This window comes from Cervus canadensis, chromosome 21 (genome assembly GCF_019320065.1).
Source record: "Cervus canadensis isolate Bull #8, Minnesota chromosome 21, ASM1932006v1, whole genome shotgun sequence".
NCBI classification, from domain to species: Eukaryota; Metazoa; Chordata; class Mammalia; order Artiodactyla; family Cervidae; genus Cervus; species Cervus canadensis.
In genome coordinates this window covers 5,554,760-5,567,943 of record NC_057406.1, presented here as the reverse complement: position 1 = coordinate 5,567,943, position 13,184 = coordinate 5,554,760, and the positions used below count along the sequence as shown (strand labels likewise).

General features: G+C 50.9%; 1 protein-coding gene across 1 annotated transcript in view; it reads right to left on the bottom strand.

The window, feature by feature from the left end:
* EFCAB6 (EF-hand calcium binding domain 6) overlaps positions 1 to 13,184 on the bottom strand; it is a 251,019-nt gene that overhangs the window by 55,178 nt on the left and 182,657 nt on the right. The window contains exons 22-23 of the mRNA XM_043441591.1: positions 11,618 to 11,736; positions 471 to 665 (exon numbers count right to left, since the gene is read on the bottom strand). Of these exons, the coding sequence (XP_043297526.1) occupies positions 471 to 665; positions 11,618 to 11,736 (314 nt within the window). The remainder of the gene's footprint in view (positions 1 to 470; positions 666 to 11,617; positions 11,737 to 13,184) is intronic.

The window sequence follows — 13,184 nt, the reverse complement described above, 5'->3', positions numbered from 1 at the left end:
TTTCAAGGAGCGAGCGTCCTTTAATTTCCTGGCTGCAGTCACTGTCTGAAGTGATTTTAGAGCCCAAGAAAATAAAGTCTGTCACTGTTTCCACGGCTCTGTGACTTAACACCAGTTTCTAGAATCTACGGGAGCTTCATAGGTGGCTCAGTGGTAAAGAACCCGTCTGCCAGTACAGGAGACGCCGGTTCCATTCCTGGGTCGGGAAGATCCCCCGGAGAAGGAAATGGCAACCCACTCCAGTATTCTTGCCTGGGAGATTCCATGGACGGAGGAGCCTGGTGGCCTACCATCCATGGGGTTGCAAAAGAGCAGGACATGACTGAGCACACACACACACTAGAATCTACAGCAGTGAATGAGCATGATAATTTCACGGCAGCGTTGCCAGCATGGGGAGAGACTGCTGCAGAAAGACCGGGGCCAGTGCAGACCAGACACCGGCCCCGGTGAGGTGCTCACCGACTCACCTGGCGGGCGCGGCCTTCTCTGTGCTCTGCTGCAGTTCCTTCAGCTCTTCCTGCAGCTGCTGAGGCCTCGTGAAATGACCCATGAAGTTAAAGTACTCCTCCGCGTAGGGCCGGTGAAGATCTGCTGAGTAGGTAATCCCCAATTTCTGCAAAAATTCCTGGTAAGTGATGTGCCCTCTTCCCTCGGTGTCATACCTTTAAAGACAAACACAAAACTCTCAGCTGTAGCTGCCGAGGGGGCAGGCTCGGGGCTTTAACCCCGTCCACACTTCATCACGCCTTAGGTTCCTATAGCACTGGCCTCCCCGAGGGAGTCAGACGTGCTGGAGCCCAGGGCTCACCCAGACCCGATCTGAATCTGTTTTTAACAAGATCCTCAGGCCATCCATATGCTCATCAACATTGCATCGAAACCCACTGCTCCAGTCAACAGGACGATCGCCTCACACAAGGGGGTCTTGGTCCACCTCAAGACAGCAGCTGCATTCACCCACCAGCTTTCGGTAGAAACACAACTGTGACCACAGAAAATTAAAATGAACCCTTCCACTCATTCAAAGGTCTTTTATTGAGCACCTCCACAAAAGAAGAACTATGCTAAGGTTCAGAAGAAAAATCTGACAAAAAAAACAAACAAACGCATATTCAGTCTTAATACTCAAATAAATGAACGCCCCTTGATTCCAGTTCCCCATTTCCTCTTTGAAGAGATGCCAATTACACACAACCAACGAGACAGGCTAGGAAGGAAAACAAGATAAGAATTACGCTGCATTCCTTTTATGCCATTTTCTATTATTGGGATTTTTCTGAATTATAATTCATTTTTTTAAAAAAAAAGCATAATGGAGGGTTTTTATCTCCCCAACATTATTCAAATAGAATAGAAAGAATTACTTCAATAAAAAGTTTTAAGGCAAGTTTTCAATTTTCTTTAAAGAAAAGAAAAGCATTTATTCTCACAGAAGATCTTGGTCCTCCTTCTCTAACCAGTAAAAACAGCATTTTGTCAAGGTGATTTTTTTTCCCAGATGAACTCAGTGTTTTGAGGACCAAATATTTACGTGATGTCTGGGGCGCAACGCTCCAGCCGGCTGTTGTTGGGGCTTTGTCGGACAGAGCGTCAATGCAGCCGGCTCTCCTGTGGGAGGCAGGGCCCCTCTCTGCGCTCAGCTCCCCCGACACCGTAGGACTGCAGAACTGCATGCTCCCTGGGTCCTCTGTGACCCTCTCAGCTGAGTGATAACAAGGAAAATGGATTTATTTACCTGACTTTCTCGTCTCTCCAGGGGAGCGGCGGTGGGTGAAGGATGCGGGGTGAGAAGCCCCCAAGGTGGCTGCTAGCCCAAGTCCCCCTGTCCACTCCCTCCTCTGCACCCACAGGCCTACAGATCCCACCTCCACTTCCCCCCAGCACCCAGGCCTGTTTTCATCAGGGACTCTGTCCCAGAAGGTTAGGAGCGTTCCCTCCTGTGACTAAGAGGCAGGGAGGGTAGTGAGGTCTGATCCCAGCGAGGTCCTCCCATCACCACCTCCCCACCATCTGCGCTTGATTTCCTGGCCTGCACCTGTGAGCACGGGGGTGGGGGGTTCTCACATCTGTAGGCGGAAATCAGTGCCTGACTGCTGGCACCATTACTGAGGATTTGGGAGAAACTTCCAGACCTTTCTCAGTTCAGTTCAGTCACTCAGTCATGTCCGACTCTTCGAGACCACATGGACTGCAACACGCCAGGCTTTCCCGTCCATCACCAACTCCCGGAATTTGCTCAAACTCACGTCCATAGAGTCAGTGATGCCATCCAACCATCTCGTCCTCTGTCGTCCCCTTCTCCTCCTGCCCTCAATCTTTCCCAACATCAGGGTCTTTTCCAACGAATCAGCTCTTCGCATCAGTTGGCCAAAGTATTGGAGTTTCAGTTTCAACATCAGTCCTTCCAATGAACACCCAGGACTGATCTCCTTTAGGATGGACTGGTTGGATCTCCTTGCAGTCCAAGGGACTCTCGAGAGTCTTCTCCAACACCACAGTTCAAAAGCATCAATTCTTCGGCACTCATCTCTCTTTATGGTCCAACTCGCACATCCATACATGACTACTGGAAAAACCATAGCTTTGACTAGATGGACCTTTGTTGGCAAAGTAATGTCTCTGCTTTTTAATATGCTGTCTAGGTTGGTCATAGTTTTTCTTCCAAGGAGCAAGTGTCTTTTCATTTCATGGCTGCAGTCATCATCTGCAGTGATTTTGGAGCCTAAGAAAATAGTTTGTCACTGTTTCCAAGTTTCCCCATCTATTTGCCACGAAGTGATGGGACCGGAGGCCATGATCTTAGTTTTCTGAATATTGAGTTTAAGCCAACTTTTTCACTCTCCTCTTTCATTTTCATCAAGAGGCTCTTTAGTTCTTCACTTTCTGCCATAAGGGTGGTGTCATCTGCATATCTGAGGTTATTGATATTTCTCCCAGCAATCTTGATTCCAGCTTGTGCTTCATCCAGGCCAGCATTTTGCATGATGTACTCTGCATATAAGTTAAATAAGCAGGGTGACAATATACAGCCTTGATGGACTCCTTTCCCAAATTGGAATCAGTCCATTGTTCTATGTCTGGTTCTAACTGTTGCTTCTTGACCTGCATACAGGTTTCTCAGGAGGCAGGTCAGGTGTTCTGGTATTCCCATTTCTTTAAGAATTTTCCACAGTTTGTTGTGATCCACACAGTCAAAGACTTTGGCATAGTGGCATCTGTTATTAGCACAGCCGTAGGGCTTGCAACCCTCCCAAAATACCATTCTACCTTTATTCAGTGAATTTTCTAAAATAGAACAAAGTGATCCACCCATCAGAGGAGGCCCGTGGGGGCCTCTGATTCCTGGGGCTTGTATTTGCATGTTCACTCAGTCATGTCAGACCCTTTAAGACTCCATGGACTGCAACCTCCCAGGCTCCTCTGTCCATGAGATTTCCCAGGCAAGAATACTGGAGTGGGTTGCCATTTCATACTCCAGAGGATCTTCCTGACCCAGGGATTGAAAACACATCTCTTGCATTGACAGGTGGATCTTTACCACTGGCATGCCCTGGCAAGCCACACCACTGCACCTGGCTTTCTATTCCAGGTGGCAGGAAGGGCTGGTGTCGCTAGCAAACGGCTCCCCCTACTGCTGGTGATGAGGCAGCTGCGAAGGGGGCGTCTAGTTCTCCCTCCGTAAACCTGGGAGGGGGAGGGGCTGCCATTTCTCAGGTTCCGAGGGCGATCCCTGGGCCCTGGTCCCGCCCTGAATGGCGTCACATCTCTGCCAGCCTCATGCCACCAGATGCAGCTGTGACTCACTCTAGATAGAAAGCTCCCCGAGGGCTCCCCATCCGGGCGGGGCAGGGCTCCTGAGAGAAGGTGCACAGACCACCCGCCTGACAAGAAAGCCCTGGCCAGCAGGGCACCCTTCTGGAACCTCTTTCTCTCTGGTCCTAAGGTCAAAGCACTGCATTTCCGCCTCCCCTGGGTCCCTCCAGGCTGGGATGAGGACCCAGGGCGGGTGTGCATGGAGAACTGGGACCGGGGCTGCCCAAAGGCTCAGGCACGTCCTGCCTCCGCATCCGCCGCTCCAGTCCATGTCTCCCCTCCTGGCTCGGTGGAAAGCTTCTTGAGGAGAAACGTGCCTTGTTTTATCTTGATGGGCAAACTCACAGCTCCCAGCAACCCACCCTGCAAAGGCTTCCTTATCAATACCTGGTGGCTGAGCGAGTGAACATGAAGCATGCGTGTCCCTAAGGAAGGCTTGCTGTCCCTGCGGGCGACACTCATGGGATTCCCAGCCACAAACTCTAAATCGTGACACTTGGACTGAATGAAAAGACACTTCTTAATTACTTCATTGATAAAGATCATACACATTCTCTCCACATCTCCAAGGAACAGAAGACCAGATTGCACAACTGCAACTAAAATATTGTTATGCATGTGAATAATAAGAGAGTTAATTCAGCTTACATAACCTCACCCTTCATTATATAATCCTTTGTGTCACATTAAAAAAAAAATCAACTTGGTTATAAAGGTTGAATTTTAAAATGGTTCGGCAACAGATGCGCCAGGAAAAACATGCATATAAAACAGAGGGCCCATAAAAACTCAAATTTGCATGTGGCAATGGCCACTAATTTATGATATAATCAGATTACTGCCTGTCTATTGCACACACAGCCGTTCGGTTGTACACATGGTGTGAATACGTTCACATCGATCGCTGGGCTGAGAAAGTCTTACTCTTTCATGCTCGGTTTAGCGCTTGATTCTTACATAAATGACAGAAGAACCTTCTGACACCACTGACCCCAGATTCAGAGCATCTGGTGCAAGCCCCACTGATGACCCAGGCCAGCAGCAGAGGGAGATGTGGTCTTTGGGCAGCTTGGACACGGGGGTTCTCTCGGTGACCATCCGTGGGGAGGGTGGCGTGACTGCTCAGAGAGCTGCCCTTCAGAGCTTGAAGTGTCCGGCTACCTGAGGGTTGGTGCCCAGTGGGCACATTCACCCAGGCCTGGGGGAGCCACAGACCAGATACCATCTACCCCAGCCCCACCCAGGGCCACAGTCTGGCCCCTATGCACCCCAGCTCAGATGCAGCCACGCCAGAGAAGGGAGACCCACTCTTTCCAGGACTGCCCAGTGTTCCTGGTTCCAGAGGACGTCAGCTACTAGAACATTCTTCATGAGGGACGAGGGGTCTGCTGGGTTAGTCCTCACCAAGCTGAGCCCCCCTTCATGTTCAGTTCTTCTAACTCAACCCCTACCCTCAGCACGTCCCATTCAACCTTCTCTTTTTTTTTTTTCCTTTATTTTTAAACACGTTTTATTTATTTATTTTTGGCCATGCTCTGTGGCATGTGGGCTCTTAGTTCCCCCATCAGGGATGGAACTGCACTGCCTGTATTGGAAGGCGGGGTCTTAACCCCTGGACCACCAGGGAAGTCTCAGTCCTCCCTTTTCTGAACTGTTCCTTCAGCCTTTCCAAATCCTTTCCCGTCCCGGGCTCTCTGGGCCAGCACAGCACCTGATGGGTTCCCTTGGCCGAGCCTACGGAGACGACCCAAAGCTTCACGTGAGTCACACGTGTACATGCGAGCCGATGCACAGGACACAGGGATTCTGCAATAGGCTCTGCTTTCCATATTGGAACACTAACGTACAGCGTATCTACCCAAACAAGCAATGTGCATAAATTGGGCATCATCTCTAGAACATTCTACCAGGTCTGTGTGACCAGCTGGTTGTACACGACAGGCGTCCATACTCAAATTTCCCAGGCTGCTGGCGGTCCTGCTTGAGTCGTCTGTGTGTTTTTATAACACACCGGCTTCGTAGTTTCTTGGCAAAGTTGATTTTAGGTCCAAAATAGCAGAAATCTACCCAAGGAAACTAGGCCACAGGAGGGGCTCAGAACGCTGAGTGCCCCAGAAAGGTACGTCCCCCAGGGCCCTGGTCCTGGGGCTCCCTGTCCCCACAGGCTCTGCTAACACAAGCAGTATCCTTCCCCTTCTGGGGGCCCCCACTCCCGCCCCCCAACTCTGGGCCTCTCCGCTAGCTGGGATGCCCTCTCCCGGCTCTGGTTAATGACTGTTTCTTTGGGGGCTAGGGTCAGGCATCGCACCGCCGAGGGTTCCTCCCACAACACCCACAGCCCAGGCTGCCTGGCTTCTGCCTCCTGGCACGCGGATGCTGTCTTCCTGGCTGAGTCATGGGCAAGGGGCTGCCTTCATCTCCGAAACCCCCAAATCTGGCACCGGGCCTGCAATCTCGAAAGTTTCAGGAAATTCCTGCTTAATGATCGCTCAGATGAAGGAATGAGTGAACGCACGTTCATCCTGTAATTTATTCTCAGCCGTCTCTCCGAAACCAAACGAGTTGCTCCTGAAATCTCTGGCTGAAAGATCCTCCCGGCTTCACTTAGGAGGTTTCCTTTCACAAAGGCCTCCTCCAGGTTTGAGGCTGTGTATCTCTAACCCTCGGTGAGCCAGGTTCGCTTAACGCACACCTGCTCCCACTCTGTCTGCCCCAAGAGGTCAGCAGGGGCCACAGCCCACCCATCCATGGGCCATGGGCTGGGGGCAGAGGTGAGTCACTCTGGGCTGACCTGCTGCAGACCCCCGGGGACCCTGCTGAGGAATGAAGCCACCTCTGGAAGCCAGATCCCGAATCACCAGTTGGAAGAGGAGTGTCCAGAAGAGCTGCTAGACATGCTAGACTTTGGGTGAATAAGAACCAAAACATCCATGTGCCAAGTCACTGAGATCGGGGGGTTAATGCATTAATTACTTCCGCAGTGTAAATGAGGCCCTCTGGACGACTCAAAGCTTTAACAGAATGCAGGTGCTACGTTTAAGCGTTGAGTGAGTGACGGATGATGACAATTATTTTGTCCATATTCTCCATGTTTTCTAATTCTGTGTTTTCGAAAGAGCTGAATGTTATTTTCCTGATCACTTCCAGCTACCCAGTTTTGGGGGTGGGCTTTCTTATTCTCACCAGTAGACTCCAGGAGCTGGCAGACTGTGTCACACTGGCCCCAGCTGCTCCCGCCTTGCCTGGGGTCCCCGTCACTCAGGCTGGGTGGAAGCATGCCCCTCCCTTGTATGAGCAGCTGTGGGAGGCTCAGTGGCGGGGGGGCCCTGGGCAGCCCAGCGCTGGCCACCCCCTTGCCAGGCCACACCTCCTGCTTCGTGCGGCGGGCAGGTGGCGACTTGGAGGGAGGAGACCAGGGTGAGTCGTGTCAGCAAACACTGAGCCATCGAGAGGAGCAGGCCAGTGGAGCGGGGAGGGAGGAGGGTGAGGACGGTTAACCGAGGTCACAAAAATGCCTAGAAAATGGATGGAAAACCACACCACCGAGTTTACCATGTCTGCTGAGCCGGGTACAGCTGCTTTCTTGTTGTTGTCTTTTCCTCTTCCTTATGCTTTTTTAAAAATCAAAGATGCTTGGCTCCTGGGAAGAAAAGCTATGACTAACCTAGACAGCATATTAAAAAGCAGAGACATTACTTTACCAACAAAGGTCCGTTTAGTCAAGGCTATGATTTTTCCAGTAGTCATGAATGGATGTGAGAGTTGGACTATGAAGAAAGCTGAGTACCGAAGAATTGATGCTTTTGAACTGTGGTGTTGGAGAAGACTCTTGAGAGTCCCTTGGACTGCAAGGAGCTCCAACCAGTCCATCCTAAAGGAGATCAGTCCTGAATACTCATTGGAAGGACCAATGCTGACACTGAAACTTCAATACTTTGGCCACCTGTTGCAAAGAACTGACTCGCTGGAAAAGACCTTGATGCTGGGAAAGATTGAAGGTGGGAGGAGAAGGGGACAGAGGATGAGATGGTTGGATGGCATCACCGACTCAACGGACATGAGTTTGAGTAAGCTCTGGGAGCTGGTGATCGACAGGGAGGCCTGGTATGCTGCAGTCCATGAGGTTTCTAAGAGTTGGACACGACTGAGTGACTGAACTGACTGACTGATGCTTTTCTGGATTTTCCGAGTCTTCTAAAATGAGTGTGCATTAATATTCCTATCAGACAGTAATTTCAAATCTGTATGACCTTTTTGCTACTAATTTTTATGCTTATCTTTGCCCAGTACCCTTATTATACTGTTTGGTCACACGGCCGTGCCATGGGACAGCTGACTGAAGCTCAGAGAAGGTGAGCCACTGGCCTAAGGTCACACAGCTCGCCCTGAGCTCCAGGGGACCAGGCACAGCCCCGCTCAGAGCACAGCCCTCAGCTGTGGGCGACTCGGCCACTTCAGGGTGGCCTCCTGATCTCTGCCCAAGCTCATCAGACGAATCCAAGGAGCGTCTTATCGCATCACTCGGCCTCTCTTTCCAGCTGCTGCTGCTGTTTAGCCACTAAGCCGTGTCTCACTCAGATCCCGTGGACTGCAGCCCTCCAGGCAAGAATACTGGAGTGGGTTGCCATTTCTTTATCCAGGGGATCTTCCCAACCCAGGGATCAAACCGGAGTCTCCTGCCTTATAGGTGGATTCTTTACTGCTGAGCCACCAGTGAAGCCCCTTTCTAGGCTCCTAAAGGCTGATGGTCGCTTCCTAACTCTCTCACACCTATCACTTCCTTCCCAGTCCTCCAGGCCCTCACGCAGGGAAGTTAACTCCGTCCTCTCACTGAGAACCCCAAGACAGCCCCAAATTCACCTCCATGCCTCCCTCTTCTCTCTGGCAATTCATCCTCCTCCCTGTGGCCAGAGTAATCTTTCTAGAATGTGGAAACCTGCCTTGATCTGTCCCTGCTAAACACTTGGCCTTCAGGACAGAGTCCCCACCTTGTCCTTGCCTTCACAGTGTGGTTCAGCTGCTGTGAGACCCCACAGTCCTAGGATATGACACCCCTTTGCCACTTGGCTGGACATTCATCTGGCGGCTCTCGACCCTGTGCTTGTCCTTCTGCCTGTCTTCCAGCTACCCCAGCTGCTCCCAGGGAGCTGTGTGCATCTGAGGTGGGGAGAGGGCAGGGCCAGGCTGGTCCCAGGGGCTCCTGCTCAGCCCAGTGGCTGAGATTCCAGCAGATTCCGAGAGGCATCAGGGGGTGGAGGCCACTTCCCGTCTCCAGGAAATACCCTGTCTCCCCTTTGCCCTCCAGTCCCTGGCGGGGAGCAGCCCCTTGTCTCTGGGTAACCCCCTCCTTGCTCTTCCAGTCCTGGGGCGGGCAGCGGCCTCCTGGCCTCTGAGTAACTCTGCAGTCCCTTTCAGACTCCTGGTCCACCTGTAGGTCCCGCTCGGCTGTAAATATGACAGCAGCTGCAGCAGTCCTGCCGGGACACTGTGGACACACTCCTGGGGCTCCCTCTGTCTCCATCGCCCCTCTTCCTGGCAGAGACTCCGCATGTGCAGACACCATCGTGGGCTCCCCATCTCTGCTCCTCTTTCCCTGGACACACGTCCAGACTGCTTCTCCCTGCCTCCCTGGCCGGGGTGCAGCCACGTGCAGGGATTCTGGTTCAGAGAGTCTGGGCGAAGTGACAGCCACATTTCCAGGCCTGGACCTTACAAAGCTGACCCAGACCGGCCCTCTGTGATCATTCCCCATCTCTGCTGGCAGACGTTTAAGATCGGGGGTGGGAGGTGGGGCACTCCTGGTCCCCGAGTGATTGAGGGCAGAGCTCCCCACCACCCACACTAATCGTGACATCATTATTGGGGCAAGCCCCTGGGATGTCGGTCTTGTTTGTTATTGCAGCTGACCCTGACCCTGACCCTGACCGCTGGAGCTAACTTAGCAGAGCAGAGCAAGGCACAGAAGTTAAGGAACTTGACGGGGCCACGCCACAGTGAAGGGGCGAAGGCAGGGGTCATGGCCACGCGGCTGCAGAGCTCTCAGCCACTCACCATCCCCGGCGAGCAGCCGGCTACACAAAGGTGGGCGAAGTCCTTATCTCAGTTTGCAGCACAGGGTAGACATTGTGTATTTATGGAATAGTGGTAATACACGGATAAAGAAACTTTAGCCAAAAGTAATAGTGAGAGTCTCCCTCCCCGAACAGGGGAGCCTGCTCTGTCTCCCATCAGGAAGAGGGCTAGGTGCGCTCTCCTTCCACAGGGAACCCCCAGGGACACCTGGCTGTCACACCCCTCATCCCTAAGGCTGGCACCCAGCCTGGGGGCGCATCCCACCCTCCCTGATGGAGACAGCCGTCCCCTCATGCCCCACACCCCCCATCAATCCCTCCTCTGAACGGCCTCCTGACTCATCTTCCTGAAGCAAGACTTGACCCACATCGCAGCCACTCAGATTGCGTTGTTCCAGATGTCCTGTGAGTATTGCCGGAAAGCGGGGACTGCACCGGGCAGTCAGCCTCACCTTTCCTTCCTTAGCCTGGAGCCCAGGTACCTTGGAGAGCCCCTTGCCCATCCCCCTGCCCCATCTAGACCCTAGGAACCATGTCAGCATCCCTCCTCCATGCCCACAGCACCCCTGTTTCAGCTCCCTGTCTGCTGGACCTGTCCCTCCTCTGGCACTTATAACAGGCGACGCTCACCCCAGTGTTGCGGGGCGGCGGGGGGATGTTTGTGCCCACCAACAGGTCTCTAAATGTCAGAATGACACAGTTGTCTCCACATCATCCGAAATGTCTACATGGTGAGAGCTCCGTCCGTCTGCCCGTTGCGACCCCATCCTTTGAGTCCTCAGGTGGACCCACTCACTCAGTCTGTTAAAAAGGGAAAACGGGCAGGGACACCAAACTCACCCTGGGTTGGAACTAATCTAAAAGAAGAATAAGGGTTTTGTAAGAACTTCACGATGCTTTTCTAAATTAGACACAAAACAGCCCACCTAATTCTAAACTCAGCCAACATTATAGCTTTCCACTTTAAACAGATGAAATGCTGGGAAAAAAAAAAGAAAAAACTGCATGCACTGCTCCGTGAGCTGGCCCCTGAGAGGACCTGCAATACGGGGGTATGACCCGGGGGATGCCAGCGGCGACTAACATATAATGAAGGAGCAATTCAAAGATGGATCTGGAACTCGGAAATGGACCGCGTGGTGAGTGCACCTCCAAACTTAGACAATCTACCCAGGGAAGGTTGTGACGGGGGGCCTGGTTCAGAAATAGCTTAGTCTAAAGTACATTTTGAAAAATGCAGCCAATACTAGGTCCTAGCTTCAGTTTAAGATACCCTCGGGAAACTATTCCAAGTTGCCAAAAGTTTGGTTATATTCTTCCAACAAATTACTAATCTATAAAACACTTGTGTAGCATTGATTTCCATCTCCGGGCAATGGAGAGACTGCGTTTCCCTTAACCCACTGCGGATCTGTCCGCAGAGCTAGTTGTCTTAGAGAGAGGTCTTTGGGGAGTGACTTCATTCTCCGACACAGTGAAAGGATGTGCTTGAATGCGCGGTTCCTTGGAAACGCAAAACCCTCACGACCGGTGCTGGTGACAAGTGTTGACCTGGTTCCTGTGTTCCAAAAGGCCGGCCTGTTGGCCAAGCCTGCTTTTGGGGATGAACAGGGCAGATACAACCACAGGAAAATATTCCTGGCCATGCCTGACCCCCAAGGCATGATGAAAACCCAGTGCTGAATTTGGCAGTCGGGAAGGAAGAGAGCCAGCTTTCCGACGCCACTCACCTCATCCAGAGCTTTTCGAACTCTCTCGGTGTGAGGGGAATGTCAAAGCCGTACAGCGCGTTCCTCACGTCCCGTCGTCGAAGGATGCCGTTGCCCTCGCTGTCGGTTTCTATAAAATTCTACATAGTAGAAGACAGTGTTTAGTGACATGTAAAATGCACTCAGAGAGTATCTGGGACAATCTAAGACTTCCCCTTATGCCCCTCGCCTCCTGTTTACTTTTTTTGGTTTAAGATTTTTTTTTTTTGAAGGGGACCATTTTTAAAGTCTTTTATTGAATTTGTTACAATATTGCTTCTGTTTTATGTTTTGGTTTTTGGGCCACAAGGCAGGTGGGATCTTAGCCCCTTCACCACGAATGGAACCTGCACCCCCTGAGTTGGAAGGTGAATCTTAACTCCCTGACAACCAGGGAAGTCCCTAATTACCCCTTCGTATATGTTCCAAATACAGTCCCCACTCTGCTCAGTAAGATGACCAGAGCAAAACGTCAACAAGAGTTACATCCTAGAACGGGCTTGTTTCTGGGTAGAGTGGTCTTGGGCATGTGGCTGGGATTTTTTTTCCTGAGCAACAATTTGGGTTCAAACACTGTTAGTACTAAGGGCCAACCAGAGCCTGAGAGGTGAGGCGTAGCCCACACTGCTCGAGGTTATCATCTCCCCAAGGGACGTGAGTCTCTAGTTGTTACGATGAGGTGACATGGTACTATTTTAACATCTGCAAGGGGTGCAAAAGGTCTCTGGGAGTGTGTCAGGCATTTAAAGGACCACAGTCTAAGAAAGCAGGTAGAACAGGGCATTGAACACTGTCTTAAACTGTTTCTAAACAATAGTTCATTCTTCCTCCTTCCAACACACTGCGAGGAAGAAACAATGGGTTCAATTCCCAAGTCCTCTGCAAGCATCATACTTCATGGTGAAACCATGAAACACTTCCTGCACAATTAAGAATCAGACAAGAATATCTCTATTGCTCTCTATTTAGCATTCTATTGGAGGTGCAAGTCAGTGTAGTTAAGCAAGTTAAAATTGGTAAAAAGTATAACAACAGGGCAGGGAGAAATGTAATTGTCATTATTCACAAATGACAAGACTGTATATACAGGTATACAAGGAATTCACAAATAAAGTGTTATAATAAGAGAAAGTGGCAATAAATCTGGATTCTATAAAAAGTGAAAATGAAAGCCACTCAGTCATGTCCAACTCTTTGCAACCTAATTAACTGCAGCCTGCCAGGCTCCTCTGTCCATGGAGTTCTCCAGGCCAGAATACTGGAATGGGTAGCTGCTCCAAATTTCTATATGTTCCAAATTAACTCCCCACTCTGCTGTTCCCTTCTCCAGGGATTTTCCCAACCCAGGGATCAAACCCAGGTCTCCCACATTGCAGGTGGATTCTTTACCATCTGAGCTACCAGGGAAGCCCCGGGATTCTATATCAATAGGCAAAATCATTCACATTTTTATATATCAGACATGGAAAATGAACTTTAAAAAAAAAATTTACAACAACACCAAAAATAGAAAGTCCGAGGAACAAATCTTATAAATGATTGTAAGATT